The sequence below is a fragment of the Aulonocara stuartgranti genome (assembly GCF_965226115.1).
Source record: "Aulonocara stuartgranti genome assembly, chromosome: 5".
In the NCBI taxonomy this organism is placed as follows: domain Eukaryota; kingdom Metazoa; phylum Chordata; class Actinopteri; order Cichliformes; family Cichlidae; genus Aulonocara; species Aulonocara stuartgranti.
Genome location: NC_138943.1, coordinates 36,791,353 through 36,807,459, shown reverse-complemented (window position 1 = coordinate 36,807,459; position 16,107 = coordinate 36,791,353). Strand labels below are relative to the sequence as shown.

Here is a 16,107-nt window from a genome sequence, read left to right as displayed (position 1 = left end):
TCTCACTGTCTAAGAATAGAGAATAATGATATATCTTCTGTTTGCTTTGTGTTGCAGGTTGTATCCAGAACTATGTGTGTTTAAACCCAAGCTGCTGGGAGGTCAAGAGGTGAGATGCCTCTATAAAACACCACTGGAAACAAATGGTGAGAAGCTGATGTGTCCTATGGTTTATTTCTAGTAGTCCTTCTGTTTGAAATAATCAAACTTAATGAGATGGTCATAAAGTCCGAAAATAGACACAGTGTCTTCTTATGTAACAGTGAGTTTTATGAGTTGCCCTTACATGGTGGAATGAACAGGTTTCCATACAAACAAGGCTTACATACAGCAGCATTTAATATAGGTTAGAATTAGTAGTTAGGACTACTAACTAGACTAATACAATTACATGTGTAGTCTTGACACATATACAGTGAACTGTATAAACTGGACAGTGGTTCTTCAGCCGACATATCCTCAGCATAACCATGTTTAATATCCACAAAACTCAAGAGGTTACACACACACACAATACAGTAATATTATGTTGAAGCACAGTGCGTATCACTCCGCGAGGCTGTCTACGAGAGCCGTAATGCCGTAATGCTCCCACAATCCATCAGCTTCGTAGCTTACGAAAGTCGTAATAAAACATTTTTTTGACAGATTTTCGAGCGCCGTGCACCACATAAAATCGTTTCGAGGTCAGTAAACACAACCAGAGTTCATACATGAGGGGCACTGTCGATTTTCCAGAAAATCAAAGGATTGATTTTAAGTGGGCGTGTCTGTGAAGGTTCTCAGTCATCCAGGTCATCATAGTCAAAGGAGCTTGCACTGAAAAGCGTCTGGACTTCTTTAAGTTGCTTGAAGATGTTTCACCTCTCATCCGAGAAGCTTCTTTAGTTCTAAGGTCAAATGGTGGGGAGTCCCAGATTTAAACCTAGTGGGAGTTTCCCCCCCAAAGAGGGGAAAAAAAGACCCCTGATGATCCTCTAATCGCCTGAGCCTAGGTGTGAAAACGTCAAGACTCTAGAACAGCATCTAAACAACTCCTCAGTTTATGATTCAACAATCATGAATGCAAGAAAGTGACTGTGCAAAAATGGCATTCGTGGGAGAGATCCAAGACACGCAAAGTCTCATCTCATGTTTTCCAGAAATATCTTGACGATCACCCAAGTGTTTTGGGAAATATTCTGTGGCCTGACAAGACAGAAGCATTCCATAAAAACAACATCATATGAGCAGTCAAACGGGGGCCTGTCAGTTTGACTTGGTGTAACTGAAACCATGAATCTCTCTACCAGAAAATCCTGAAGGAAAATGCCCGGCCATAAGTTTGTGGCTGAAGCTCAGGCTCACTTAATTATGCACCAGGACAAGAGGAAGACCAGTAGCAGGGCACCTCTGAATGGCTGTGAACTGGCATAGTCCAGACTGAAATCTGATTGAAGTGTGTTCGCATGACCTCAGACAGGCTGTTGATGCTCTCAAGCCCTCCAGTGAAGTTAAAACAATCCTGCAGTTTAAAGGGGGCCAGACTTGCTTCAAAGATGCGAAAGACTCGTTGCAAATGATCACAAATTCTTGATTGCAAGTTTTGGCGTCAAGGGTGGCACAAGAATTATTAGATTTAGATTTCATCTACACTATGTGCTCTGAAGCAGCCTTTTGTGTTTGTTTGTTTTTCCCCCGTTGTTTCATTTCATGTCCTGCCTCAGTCATTTTGAGACAGAAGTTAAATGATGTTAGTGGACAAAACTGATGTTGATCACTGCTCCTGCTCCGTGATCACACAGGTGATACAAGAGAGCAAGCTTTGCCTGTTTCGACTATAGCATATCTATAATTTCTCTTGGCTGTGTCATGTCAACGTTAATAACACAATTACCTGAAAATAAAAGGAGTCAATGACCCCATTAGGAGGACAGAGAAATGGCCTTGCATTAGCTAGTTATGAACTAGTTATAGAAAATTTTTTTTTAGTCTTATTGACCATTTAAAGCACTTCAGAAACGAGCCATATTTAAGCATACATTCATAGAGTGCTTTATTCGCCATACTTTAGTTTATCTGACGTCCGTTTTCAGTTTAGAGTTACCAGTTAGCCTAACACATATGTAACCTAACAGACCACAGACCTTGGGTTGGGGGAGGAACCTGTAGTACCTGTAGGAAACCAACGCAGGCAGAGAGGGAACTCTCCACAAAAAGGGCCCACTTTGGGTTTGAACCAAGAAGATTCTTGGGAGACGGTGCTGATTGGTTCATCGCTCTGCTAATTCCAATTCAATTCAGTTTTATTTCTACAGCGCCAAATCACAACAACAGTCGCCTCAAGGTGCTTTATATTGTAAGGTAGACCCTACAATAATACATTCAGAGAAAAACCCAACAATCATATGACCCCCTATGAGCAGCACTTTGGCAACAGTGGGAAGGAAAAACTCCCTTTTAACAGGAAGAAACATCTGGCAGAACCAGGCTCAGGGAGGGGCGGCCATCTGCTGCGACTGGTTAGGGAGAGAGGAGGAAGACAGGATGAAGACATGCTGTGGAAGAGAGACAGAGATTAATAACAGATATGATTCAATGCAGAGAGGTCTATTAACACATAGTGAGTGAGAAAGATGACTGAAGAAGAAAAACTCAATGCATCATGGGAATCCCCCAGCAGCCTACAGCTATTGCAGCATAACTAAGGGAGGATTCAGGGTCACCTGGTCCAGCCCTAACTATATGCTTTAGCAAAAAGGAAAGTTTGAAGCCTAATCTTAAAAGTAGAGATAGTGTCTGTCTCCTGAATCCAAACTGGAAGCTGGTTCCACAGAAGAGGGGCCTGAAAACTGAAGGCTCTGCCTCCCATTCTACTTTGCTAACATTGGTTTATGATGTAACTGTTACAGCAGCCATAATATACAAGTATAAGTAAATATATTTCTCAAGGACAAGAAAGTCTTACCAGATGTTGGTAACCACACGTCCAATCCACACATGCAAAGACATCAAACCATAGGTGTCCATAAATTATGTGTAATTATGAGAAATGACACAGGGGAAAACGTACTGGATGACTCTTCTGGTAATTCTTTTCACTCTTCGGTTTGAAATTTTACGGGGAGCACCTGGTCGCGGCCGGCTTCTCCGGATTATGGCCTCAACAATGCTCACTGGTACCTTCAGCAGTTTAGAAATTCTTCTGTAACAAATCCCATCAGTATGTTTTACAAGAATAAGGTTGCAAAGGTCTTGAGAGAGCTCATCATGAGATGTTTTATAATTGGGCTCCACTACAGTAGCTTTGCATGATTCACAATTCAAAAATGATCTTTATCTATGTTGGTCTTGAGTCTTTGAGCTCATCTGCCTAAAGATGTTTTTCACTGTCATGTTGAGAAAACTTTTTTCTGATTTGTTGTCCTTTGCAAATAAAGGACAACTAGAGCATAGCCAGCCCTTTTATTTACATCGTACAGACTCAAGAGTAGAAGTGTTTAGAGGAGGATTACTTGTTCGTATGCTCACCTCATTATTTTGGTCATGATTAATATTAATATACAGTGGGGCAAAAAAGTATTTAGTCAGCCACCGATTGTGCAAGTTCCCCCACTTAAAATGATGACAGAGGTCAGTAATTTGCACCAGAGGTACACTTCAACTGTGAGAGACAGAATGTGAAAAAAAAAATCCATGAATCCACATGGTAGGATTTGTAAAGAATTTATTCGTAAATTAGGGTGGAAAATAAGTATTTGGTCACCTCAAACAAGGAAAATCTCTGGCTCTCACAGACCTGTAACGTCTTCTGTAAGAAGCTTTTCTGTCCCCCACTCGTTACCTGTATGAATGGCACCTGTTTGAACTCATCATCTGTATAAAAGACACCTGTCCACAGCCTCAAACAGTCAGACTCCAAACTCCGCCATGGCCAAGACCAAAGAGCTTTCGAAGGACACCAGGAAAAGTATTGTAGACCTGCACCAGACTGGGAAGAGTGAATCTACAATAGGCAAGCAGCTTGGTGTGAAAAAATCAACTGTGGGAGCAATCATCAGAAAATGGAAGACATACAAGACCACTGATAATCTCCCTCGATCTGGGGCTCCACGCAAGATCTCATCCTGTGGGGTCAAAATGATCATGAGAACGGTGAGCAAAGATCCCAGAACCACACGGGGGGACCTGGTGAATGACCTGCAGAGAGCTGGGACCAAAGTAACAAAGGTCACCATCAGTAACACACTACAACGGCAGGGAATCAAATCCCGCAGTGCCAGACGTGTTCCGCTGCTGAAGCCAGTGCATGTCCAGGCCCGTCTGAAGTTTGCCAGAGAGCACATGGATGATACAGCAGAGGATTGGGAGAATGTCATGTGGTCAGATGAAACCAAAGTAGAACTTTGTGGTATAAACTCAACTCGTCGTGTTTGGAGGAAGAAGAATACTGAGTTGCATCCCAAGAACACCATACCTACTGTGAAGCATGGGGGTGGAAACATCATGCTATGGGGCTGTTTTTCTGCCAAGGGGACAGGACGACTGATCCGTGTTAAGGACAGAATGAATGGGGCCATGTATCGTGAGATTTTGAGCCAAAACCTCCTTCCATCAGTGAGAACTTTGAAGATGAAACGAGGCTGGGTCTTCCAACATGACAATGATCCAAAACACACCGCCCGGGCAACAAAGGAGTGGCTCCGTAAGAAGCATTTGAAAGTCCTGGAGTGGCCTAGCCAGTCTCCAGACCTCAACCCCATAGAAAATCTGTGGCGGGAGTTGAAAGTCCATGTTGCTCGGCGACAGCCCCAAAACATCACTGCTCTCGAGAAGATCTGCATGGAGGAATGGGCCAAAATACCAGCTACTGTGTGTGCAAACCTGGTAAAGACCTATAGTAAACGTTTGACCTCTGTTATTGCCAACAAAGGTTATGTTACAAAGTATTGAGTTGTATTTTTGTTATTGACCAAATACTTATTTTCCACCCTGATTTACTAATAAATTCTTTACAAATCCTACCATGTGGATTCATGGATTTTTTTTTCACATTCTGTCTCTCACAGTTGAAGTGTACCTCTGGTGCAAATTACTGACCTCTGTCATCATTTTAGGTGGGGGAACTTGCACAATCGGTGGCTGACTAAATACTTTTTTGCCCCACTGTATATACCGCTAAACATTAAAGTTCAGTAAGGTCTTGTGTTTCAAATCATAATTGTGTTGTCAAAAAGAGATTAAAAATAGATGGGTGGATGGTTTCTAAAGTAAGTTCTGTTATGTGTGAATCCATGATATAACTTCTGTGTCTGGAAAATTCTTTGACATCCTGTGTTTTGTTCTTTCCCTCAGCTCTGCCGCCATGCCTCTGGGGATGGTGCGTCTTTCATTGTCAGCAGTCAAAACGCTGCTTTCTCTCCTGCTGCTGGCCACTGGCTGTCCCTTAATTTTATTTCCTATAGGCACTGTCCAAGGATCAGACTCATTCCCATCCAATTTTTATCCTACGTTTATCCGAAATGACACTCTGTTTGAGCACCTGGCCCTGCATCCTAACCCCAACGTGGGTCGGGTCTACGTCGGGGCCCGAAATCGCCTGTTCCAGTTGGATCCCTTCCTCCAACCTGAGCTACAGGATGACACAGGCCCCGTTACAGACAGCCGGGATTGCTTACCTCCTGTAACTGAGACCAACTGTCCTCAGGCCCGAGAAACTAGCAACCACAACAAGCTCTTGTTGGTCAATCCTTACTCTATGGAACTTATAACCTGCGGCAGTGTCAACCAAGGAATTTGCCAGAAGCGTAGCCTGGATTCTGTGGATCAAGTGCTTTTTTCCACAGAGAGGCCGGTTGATACTCAGTACGTAGCGGCTAATCACCCTAATGTTAGTACTGTTGGGCTTGTGGTTCGCTCTCATCCTGACAAGCAGCCTGTTTTGTTTGTGGGTCGGGGTTACACCAGCAGCCATCCGCCTATTTCCACGCGAAACCTTGCCCAGGATCCCATCTTTTCCTACGAAGAGACTGCCAAGTTGGCCGTGGCTGGCCGCCTCTCAGAGTATGATCATAATTTTGTTGCCTCGTTCGCCCACCGTCAGCACGTGTACTTCCTTTTCTACAGAAGGGACCTAAAGTCGCCATCGCGCGAGTACCGTACCTACATCTCTCGCGTGTGTTTGGATGATCAGGCCTATTACTCCTATGTGGAAGTACCGCTGACATGTCGTTCAAGGACGGGTAAAATTTACAATCTCTTGCAAGCTGTCCAGCTGGGCGTGTCCAAAGAAGACTTAGGGGGCCGGGGTTCAGAGACTCTAGTTGGTGTTTTCTCCACTCGTTTGGCTTCAACTCGGCCCAGTGAGGAGTCGGCTCTTTGCGTGTTTAACCTTGAAGATGTAGACCGCAGGATCAACTCCACCAGAGACTTTTGCTATACACAGATGGGTAAAGAAGCAGGAGTGGAGGCAGCCTACATTGAATATGACGTCAAATCCAACTGTGCCAATCTGCCAGAGGTGAGCTCATCTGTTGAATCAGCTGGTTTTTGTTCAGCTACTTAATGTCGTATGGTTTTATTTAAGACACAAAATTAGGGTGAAACGCTTGCTATTTCTGCTCGCACTTTGCTTGTAAACTGCTTGCTTTGCTTGTTGTGCAGATATTGTGAAACTTGCATTAGGAAGTGAGTTTCTTCTGTGAAGCTGCTCAGCGGTCAGCGTTCAGTGACGGAGCTCCGCTCCCGCGTCACTGTGTAATTGTAGGTTTGTGTCTGAGAGGGTGTTGCTAAAAGGAAAAATTACTGCCTACAAGAATAATGATAGCCTTCCATTATATTGTGTAAAAATGTAATTTGTGGTTATGAAGACCTTCCTTGTTCCTGGACTATTTTCTTTCCTGTGAATGGAAATGTTCACACAAACTGAAAGTGAACGCAGTAAACCATTAACTGTGAAAGCTAATACGCAGTGCACCATCACTCACCTTGTTTTCATCATTCTGTTTGCAGAAGAACATGTTGTTGTACTCTAGTGACGACTCTCCTGAGTGAAAGCTAATGTTAGTGCATCTGTGCACAGCAGTCCTCTTCCAAGAGAGGGATCTCTATACAAGACAGGAGTTGAAATTTAATGTAATTTCTTTCTAAGAGACGGTATCGAATTAGACCTCTTAAATCCAGCTGACTTTTTGTATGTATCCTTGTGAACACTGAATTTGGACAGAATGCTTGACATCCCTCTGTTATCGTTCTCTCGTTTGCAGTAGATGTGAGAAACCCGTGCAGCCACACACAGCCGATTGTCTTGAGGGGAGAATCTATAGCAGGTGGTGCAGTTTAATACAATTACTGGTCAGGGAGGATCGATTGAGGCATTAGCTGTACTTAGTGGGGTGGAGTTGGTAGTGTTTAACAAGGCCTGACAAAGAGGGATAAAGAAAGACGAGAGAGAGAACAAGATTAAGGGATACAGGCACATAGTGTGACAGAGAGATGTTTTTGAGTCCAGGTAAATCATAGCAAAGCAGATGGTTATAGGCGAACAGTAGGGAGGCATCTGGAGCTGAAAAGAGACGTGATATGATGAGGATGTCAAATCTGGCACGCAAATCATCCCCGTTCACTGTTTGCCACAAATGCTCCATCTGTAGCAGTGACAGAGTCTCACACCAGCTCTGAACCACTGGAAACGGCTTTTTTTTTTAATGCTGATCAGGATTTGTGACTCATGCCTGACATTAGTGGCTGGAATGCACTTCAAGTGGTCTTTTGACCTTATGGTTACTCTCTTGTGCTTTTACTGTCCATATAATTTATGGCTAAAAGTCCGGATGATCTAGTGTGCACAGCACTCGTCAGCCAAACCAGCAGGTCGCATGCAAGCATCCAGGGCATGTTCCTAGACTGGGTGTCATAACTTTAGAACTCTATTCTTAGCATGCAGTGTTCTTTGTTTGTTTTCCCCTAATGCCTCGGTTCTCCCGATGTGGACAAAGCAGGCCCTTAATTAGCTTAATCAGTCCTCTGTGAAGCTCCCCATATGGTCAGCGACATGTTCACAGTCAGGCTCAAAGCTGTGTGCAGTGGTTACATCTGAAAACATGTTTTTACTGAGCTTCTCTTAGGATGAAGCCAAAAAAGGAATCTATTCATAACACCACACCAGCCAACAACACGCAGTCCATCAAAACAAGTAGCGCTCGACAGGCCGGGCTCAGGTTCATCCCCTCTATTTCCTACTGTTAGGACAACCAGTGATGAAGCAATGACCCCGATGTAACATTCTTGTGGAAAAACAAATGGCCTGGAACAAAAAACAACTGCCCTGCAGCCAGAGCGAGGACTCTCGCCAGAGCTACACTGTGGAGAAAAAGCAAATATTGTGTTATAGTTTTAGTTTGTTCCCAAACCCCAGCCCTTTCACAATACATCCTGCTGTGATTTTACTGCAGTAGGAGCGCTGCTGTTATATTTTTGGCTACTGGCTTAATAACAACTCACCCGAGGGCTTCTTTGTGCACAACACTAACTGAGGAGTTTACATTTAATTTGTTCTTTATTTGTGTTTTGCTTGAACGTAACACGGACTGCAAACGGATTTTCTCTCCTGTTCCCCCACTGTTAGAATACCCTGGATGCCTACCCCTGCGGCTCCGACCACACCCCCAGCCCCATGGCCAGCCGGATTCCTGTGGAAGTAGAAACCATATTAGACAGCCCTTCTGCCCGTCTTACTGCTGTGGCTGTCAGCAGCAGAGTGGGACATACCATCGCCTTCCTGGGAGACTCCAAAGGGAACTTACACAAGGTAACATGGCTCATCGTGTTTCAGGACATGCACAGACAGGTTGCGCTTGGATTCTGGTCTTAAGAAAGAGCATTTTGTGCCAACTTTGATGTTCTGCACAGATTGTGGTGGAACGTTCTTTTGTGCTTGTTATTTTGAGTTCAAACCCTGAACCGTAGTAACATGCTGGGTGTATTAACTGTAGGGCTGCCACAAACGATTATTTTGATAGTCGACTAGTCACCGATTATTTTTGCGATTAGTCGACTAATCAGATCATCATCCATTAGACGTAAAACTACAGCTTATTGCACCAGCAGCATCTGCTCTTATATAACTATCATTAGCTTACAGCTTTAAGTGTTTAAGGTCTGTGCTAACTAAAAATAAAGACAAGATGATAGTTTATTAATTTTTAATGAAATTTGCAGATTGTTTCGGTGAAGTTTAATAAACTCCTTGCTATCTAAAATATAACAGGACACTGGAGGATATTCTGGAGCATCTCACACTTCTGATAATCAGCTGTCTGCTTGATGTTTATTCAGCTGTGCAAAAACTATAACTTTAATCTCAGCCAAACCGATTTACTCAGGAACAAATAAAATACTAAAAAAAAAAGCCAAACAATAACATTTTAAGTTATCTAAGTGACTCATATATATTTAACCTGAGTAGCGAAAGACAGCGGTGGGTTTGAAAACGATTTGCGGGGAGTCCGGTGTTCTCACGGCGCTAGTGAGCCTTGCCCCCGGCTCGCTAACGAGCTAGTGGGTAACAGATGTCTCCGAAAACGTCGGAGCGCTTTTGAAAATATGTGGTGTCCTGATAAACTGAGCAGATATTTGAGGTTTACACAGCTACATTCTCGCCTGAAAATATGTTAAACGTTTATTTTGTGACCCAGAAAGAATAATAAGAGTAACATTAAAACTAACTAGCTGCCACCATTGTTGGAAACTAAGCTGGGCCGCGCTATGAATTCTGGGACACAGCTTCTTCTTCTTCTTCTTCTTCTTCTTCGGGGTTTAACGGTAGCTGGCATCCTTGTACATGCAGTGCTGCCATCTTCTGTTTCAGTCCGTTATTACACTCTTAAATCCTACTACTTATTCCTGCGTCCTTTGGGATCTTACAAAGCTTCAAACGATGCGTCGACTATTAAATCAGTCGTCGACGATTTTGATAGTCGACGTAATCGTGACTAGTCGACTAATCGTGGCAGCCCTAATTAACTGTAGTGTACATATGCAGAGATCAGCTCAGCAAACATTGAGCTCAAGTCTTCCCTCTGTTCACCTCCAGACACTGGCTGCTCTCTGCTGTCAGGTCTGAAATCTTTGTGTTTACAGACAGACGGGCTACACTTGGTACACCCGGAGTAATCTCTACAACATCATCCTGCTGGCGGTGGAGTTGGGTTTCTAGCAGCAGTCTTACCTTTTTAACAGTGTGCTGAAACATGAGACCAGTGCAGAAAAATAAACAGTATGAAAAACACCTAATCCATCCACTGATACTTTCATTATTGAGAATGAATGTGCTTCTGTGTTTTTAATACCACACTGCTCCATAAGAGAATTTGTTTATAATCTTTCCTCTCTTGCTTAATGCTGTTTATTTAAACCTAAGAGTTCACCTTTTTAAATGCAAATGTGAGCCGGTAACTGGACTTTACTAATATCACTTTTAGCCACTGAAACTATTTTTTGTTTAATAATTAAAGTTAATAAATTTAATGTGGTTAAAAAAATAATGATGATGTTATTAACTATTTTCTGCTTTTTGTAAATACTAAATTAAAATTCATGATAATTTTTTAGCCTTAAAAATATCATTTTGATTAAAGAGCTTGTGCTGGTGGATTAACCTTTACAGAAACATACAGTTGAAACCAGATATTTACACAAACTTTTTTTCCTTTACCGTCAAACATCAAATTGGAGTAAACTTTTTGTTTCAGATCCATAAATATTCACTTTTTTTTTGTCTTTGTGACATGTCAGAATAAGGAGAGAAAAAATGTATTTTTTATTACTTTCCTTTGTATTTGAGAGAATTGCCCCAAAACGGTTTCCCTTATCCTTCCACAAGCTTTCTACAGCAGTTTGCTGGGATCTTGGCCCACTCCTCTCGACAGAACTGGTGTAACTGGGTCAGGTTTGTAGGCCTTCTTGCCTTTTCAGTGCTGCCCACACTACTTCAGCAGCTTGACTTTGTCGTCCTTAAGACATTTGTAACTAATTTGGAGGTATGCTTGGGGTCATTGTTCATTTGGAAAACACATTTGCACCCAAGCTTCCTTCAACTTCCTGGCTGATGATGTATTTTGTGAAGTGCACCAGTCCCGTCTGCAGGATGCTGCCACCCCCGTGCTTCACAGTCAGGATGGTGTTCCCTCCTTTTCCTCTATGGAATAATCTGGAGTTAATAAACTTAGTGTGTGTATACTTCTGACTTTGGTGAAAGTAATAATAAAATACACAACAATGTTCTCTGTCTTTACTCTGTCATTTCACAAATACAACAAATGTGTTAATATTTATTAATCTAAAACAAAAAATTACTGATTTGATGTTTGACAGTAAAGAAAAAAAAGATTTTTTTTCTGAAGTGTATGTAAATATCTGGTGTCAACTGTAAAAATCAATTTAGGTAATCACCATTACTGTTAATTTAGGGCAGCTGTGGCACACAGCTTACACTGGGTGGTGGTCTAATAAAACTGTTAAGCTCTGTGTACAAGTTTTGAATTTGATTATTTAATAAACCGGACCTCCGTGTCATTCTAAAATAGCAAAGCATGAGAATGACTTCTGTCCGTAAACACTTTTGATTTTGAACCTTGTTGCTGTAGAATCCAACCTCTTCCTCAAAGATGCTCGTTTTGAGTTTAAAATTTCCTCCTGCATCTGGAGACAGAGATATGTGCCTTTCCTGGTCGAGGTCTCCCTCCACTTCTTGGTTTGCCTGTTTTATGTATGTTGTACATCTTAACATGGCTGCATTAAAAGATTCAGGGGGACAAAATGGATTATATCTACTAGAAGCCCAAATGAGCTGGTTTTTGTTGTGTCGAGCAGTGTTGTTACTGATGCTACAAAAATACAGCATTCAGCCTGAAAGCAAACAAAATCATCTTAAAGCTGAATGTCCACCTCTGTGCTCATTGGCCCTGTTTAATTAAACCTGTTAAAGCTGCAAATGTGTGTGATATTTGGCACAATCCTGTGAACTCTTGTCAGAGCTCTGTGACAGTGGGTACCAAACATGAGAAATACAGACACAGTTCATATTGAATGAACTGTAAGCTTTCGGCTCGGTGACCAGATTGTGTGAAGCGCGGTGGAGATGACATGCTGTCAGTCGGATTTCAGAGGTACCTGAGTCATCCAGTGCTGTGGGTTCTGAGGGAGATCAGGTTGAAACTTGGTAATACACAAGGAAAGACAGACGATTCTTGTTGTTGGCGCAAACGACCATCAGAAAAAGCAACAAGATTAGAGTCTGCGATTGAAGGAATGATGCCGACTTTGTGTTTGTTGCTGGCAAGCCTAAAAGATGCAGAGAATTATGTTAGAATGATCTAAAATATGTTTTTATTTTGATAAACCGTAACTTCAGCAACAAGATCAGTTGGCCCAGCAATTCCCTTGTTACGAGGAATTTGTAGATCGTGAGCTCGTCTGCTCACAGTTGGCTCTTTGTGTGGTTTTCCTGAATGGTGACTTGTGGTCAGGGCCCCCTGCACAAGCAGAAACGGCACAATGACGCCTATTAACATGTTTTCTGTACGATTACGTCACACTAACCCAGCTAAACCTTAGAGAGCTCCACTTTTGTGCACTGTCATCGCTGACTGGCAGACACATGCACTTCAAAACAGAGAGCCTCATTCAGAATTGAGTTATTGATCATGACAGCAGACAGTGTCAGTTTCATTAATGAGCACTTTGTCTGTGCAGCCACAGACGGTCAAAATACACATATATATCTATATATATCTATATCTATATATATATCACATGTATATATGTATGTGTGTGTTTACTGTATGAATAAAAGGGGAAATTCCAACATGTGGAATCGGTTGAAGGTCTGAGGGTCTGATTGTGGTGGATGATCTGATGTGGTGACTCCCAAATGCAGAGAAAATCTTTGGTATGTTTGTTGAAGCCAGCCAAAATTCTGACTTTATACTATGACAGTGTTTTTAGGTGCAGGTGCTCAAAGTGCGTTGAAATTTGCTGATTTTTAATTTCATCTACTGCGTAATTGTTTTTGCAGTACATGAAATTGAAATGTTAAGGACTGAAATCCATTTCACATCCAATGCGAGCGTCACAATCTAAAGTCAAACTCAAGCATCAGCATCATGGGAAATACTTGTAGATGTGGCCTGATTGGTGAAGCCTTGCCCGTCTGGCCTCTCTAAGATGGTCTTTTTATACCCGGCCGTGTTCCTGCCAGTGAACTGAATGAGCTTCCAGTCATTTCTTTTCAGTACCACTGTTGGTGCCCCCACTCCAACTATTTTGAGACAGTTTTCTGCCATCAAATTCAAACTGAGCTAAGAGCTTTTGCAAGATACCAAACTTTTTTGATTTGATTGGTTTTTTTGTGTTTCTTTGTTGATGAAATGTGGCTTTGTGAGATCTGCCAAACAGCTGAATCCTGTTTTTATTTACATCTTGTACAGAATGCCAACTTTTTTTGGAATCGAGCTTTTGCTCTGTGTAAGCACAGAAATGATCGCAGGGTATAAACAGAGTTGGTTTAGCTCTGCATTATCTTCTAATTGAGACGTGGTTTGTACAGAAACACTGTCTGTGTTATGGTGCCAAACGGGATCTGTTTTTGTTCAGACGCTCGGATTAAAGTCAGTCTCATTTGCATTTTAGATCTGTTAGATCTCCAAAGAAATCGAGAGGCTCTCTGTCAGATCAGGAACTTGGATTTCCTCAACGGCCAAGAAAATGTCTTTTCTTTATTGATTGTCATTCATTATTCAGATTAAACATATGTGGATGGACAAACCTTTGTAGCCATAAGCCATTTTCACATATGCACTGTAGCTTTGTTTACATACATGCTGTCTTCACCCACAGAAACTGTACTGCTCTTCAACCAGTGCATTGGTCACAGTGTGAGCAGTGTGATCTCTGTACCAACACCTCCTAAACTTTCTAGCATAAATAAATATAAAAACATCAAAGCTAGTATTCATTCACTCAGTACTGAACAAAACACACTGAAATCGAACAAATCTGATGTGTTCACACTCAAAGGTTGTAAAATACCCCAACACAAATAAGTTAACCTTTGGTTTGATAAGTCGTGTTGGTAGTTTAAGTGTGATATGCAAACTGCTGCAAAGTTTTGAAAAAACGCAGCCTTCTGATGTGGTGTCAGTCAGTTTGAGAGATGGGCAAGCTCACACTGGGGTGTTTTTCACAGGTTCCACCCACTGCCACCCACATCATTTCTGAATCTCTAGAGCCTGCTGATGTAAGAGTTTCTTGCTGGTGACCAGTTACAGACGGCTCTAAACTGGTGAAAATATCTCACCCAGTTGAAGTAGAAGTTAAACCTGGCAAGTGTCCCGGTCACTGAGGTCTGATGGGGCCCGTGTGAAAATGTTTCCTTTCTTGTTCCTGTTGTGTGTGAGAACACACAGCTTCAGTTTCAGACCTGATGGCTGCTATGTTTAAGTGTTGTTTAAAGCTGTATGCGTGTTATTGTAGAAAATGTGATTCATGAAAGAAAGCGTAACAAACCTGGAGACTCCAGTGTGTCAGTAAAGAGAACACTGTGGAAAGAACCTCATTGACTCTGTTCAACTGTTTAGAGATGATCTAAAGCTGTTTTTCGAAAAAGACTGAGCGACGGAGTATCTGAGCTGAGGTGTTGTTCTGTTCCTTTCACACTGAAATATGTGACTGTGGCACTGGGTGGACTGGATCTGATGGCTGCTGTAAATAACGTCAAACTGCTGATGTGGAGCAGTTGGTCAGGCTGTGCACTCGTGTTAACCTACATTACAGCAGCCGTAGAGGCCGCACACTGATGGACTGCAGAGACCTCCTCAACCTTGTTAACTATGTGAATGAGTCAGTGTCGTCTGTCAGACCTTAGTTTCTCATCAGTTGTGTGGGCCTTGATATATTTAATACCTGATCACAACCATTTAGATTCATATAATTGTTAAACTGGATTAGGCTTCTTCCATTAAATGAGTTCTTCCATTGAATCAAAGGGAAACTATAAAAGGAGTCTGAGTCAGAAGCTGTTGGGGGAAAAGGAACTGCTGATGTAAACAGAAAGAAGTCAGATTGTCACTGCAGGTACAACAATATCAGAACTATGGCTGATTTACAGTGTGGGTAATGTAATTATCAGGTTTTGACTGGAACGTGTGGAATAAAAAAGGCCTCTGAATCTGCAGCTTTAGAAAAATATTTTACTAATAATGAAAAGGGGCACGGTGGCACGGTGGTTAGCACTGTTGCCTCACAGCAAGAAGGTCCTGAGTTCAATTCCACCATCAGGCCGGGGTCTTTCTGTGTGGAGTTTGCATGTTCTCCCCGTGTTTGCGTGGGTTCCCTCCGGGTACTCCGGCTTCCTCCCACCGTCCAAAGACATGCAGCTTGTGGGGATAGGTTAATTGGATAATCCAAATTGTCACTAGGTGTGAATGTGAGTGTGAATGGTTGTTTGTCTCTGTGTGTTGGCCCTGCGACAGACTGGCGACCTGTCCAGGGTGTACCCCGCCTTTCGCCCTATGACAGCTGGGATAGGCTCCAGCGCCCCCCGCCACCCTGAAAAGGATAAGCGGAAGCGGATGGATGGATGGATGAAAGGGGCTACATGTTTTAAAGATTTACAACTAACTGCAAAAAATCCAGAGTACCTTTCAATATCAACAACCTTAAAAAGACCATTTTGAGCTACCAGTTTGACAAATGGTTAAATTGACGGATTTTGCAGTTCCATCTCTGAATAAAACGGGAAAATAAGCTGTTTATTTTTATGTTTTCATTATAACTGCACTTTCCTTTTTAAAACTGAGCATGTGAAGAGATGCATATTCATGGCAGCAGCCGGTTCACCTGTTATCTAATCGTTCATATTTATGTTTGCAGGTGTTCTTGGGGCCAAACGGTGAGGTTGAGGAGTACTCTGTGACCCCCATACAGCAGAATGCAGCCATCAGCTCAGACCTCATCCTGGATCAGAAACAGGAACATCTCTTCATCATGACCCATAACATGGTACACACACAGTAACTGAACTCTTATAGCCTCATTTCTTTACAGATAAATCATTTTAAACCTCATGTC

At 42.3% G+C, this 16,107-nt stretch overlaps 2 protein-coding genes across 2 annotated transcripts in view; one reads left to right on the top strand and one right to left on the bottom strand.

Annotated features, from left to right (window-relative positions):
- LOC309706775 (transcriptional repressor scratch 1-like) overlaps positions 1-16,107 on the bottom strand; it is a 409,990-nt gene that overhangs the window by 107,343 nt on the left and 286,540 nt on the right. The gene's annotated exons all lie outside the window — the stretch shown is intronic.
- plxnb1b (plexin b1b) overlaps positions 1-16,107 on the top strand; it is a 98,627-nt gene that overhangs the window by 59,014 nt on the left and 23,506 nt on the right. Inside the window, exons 2-5 of the mRNA XM_082533853.1 lie at positions 58-146; positions 5,335-6,499; positions 8,606-8,788; positions 15,910-16,038. Coding sequence (XP_082389979.1) covers positions 5,345-6,499; positions 8,606-8,788; positions 15,910-16,038 — 1,467 coding nt within the window. The 5' untranslated portion in view covers positions 58-146; positions 5,335-5,344. The remainder of the gene's footprint in view (positions 1-57; positions 147-5,334; positions 6,500-8,605; positions 8,789-15,909; positions 16,039-16,107) is intronic.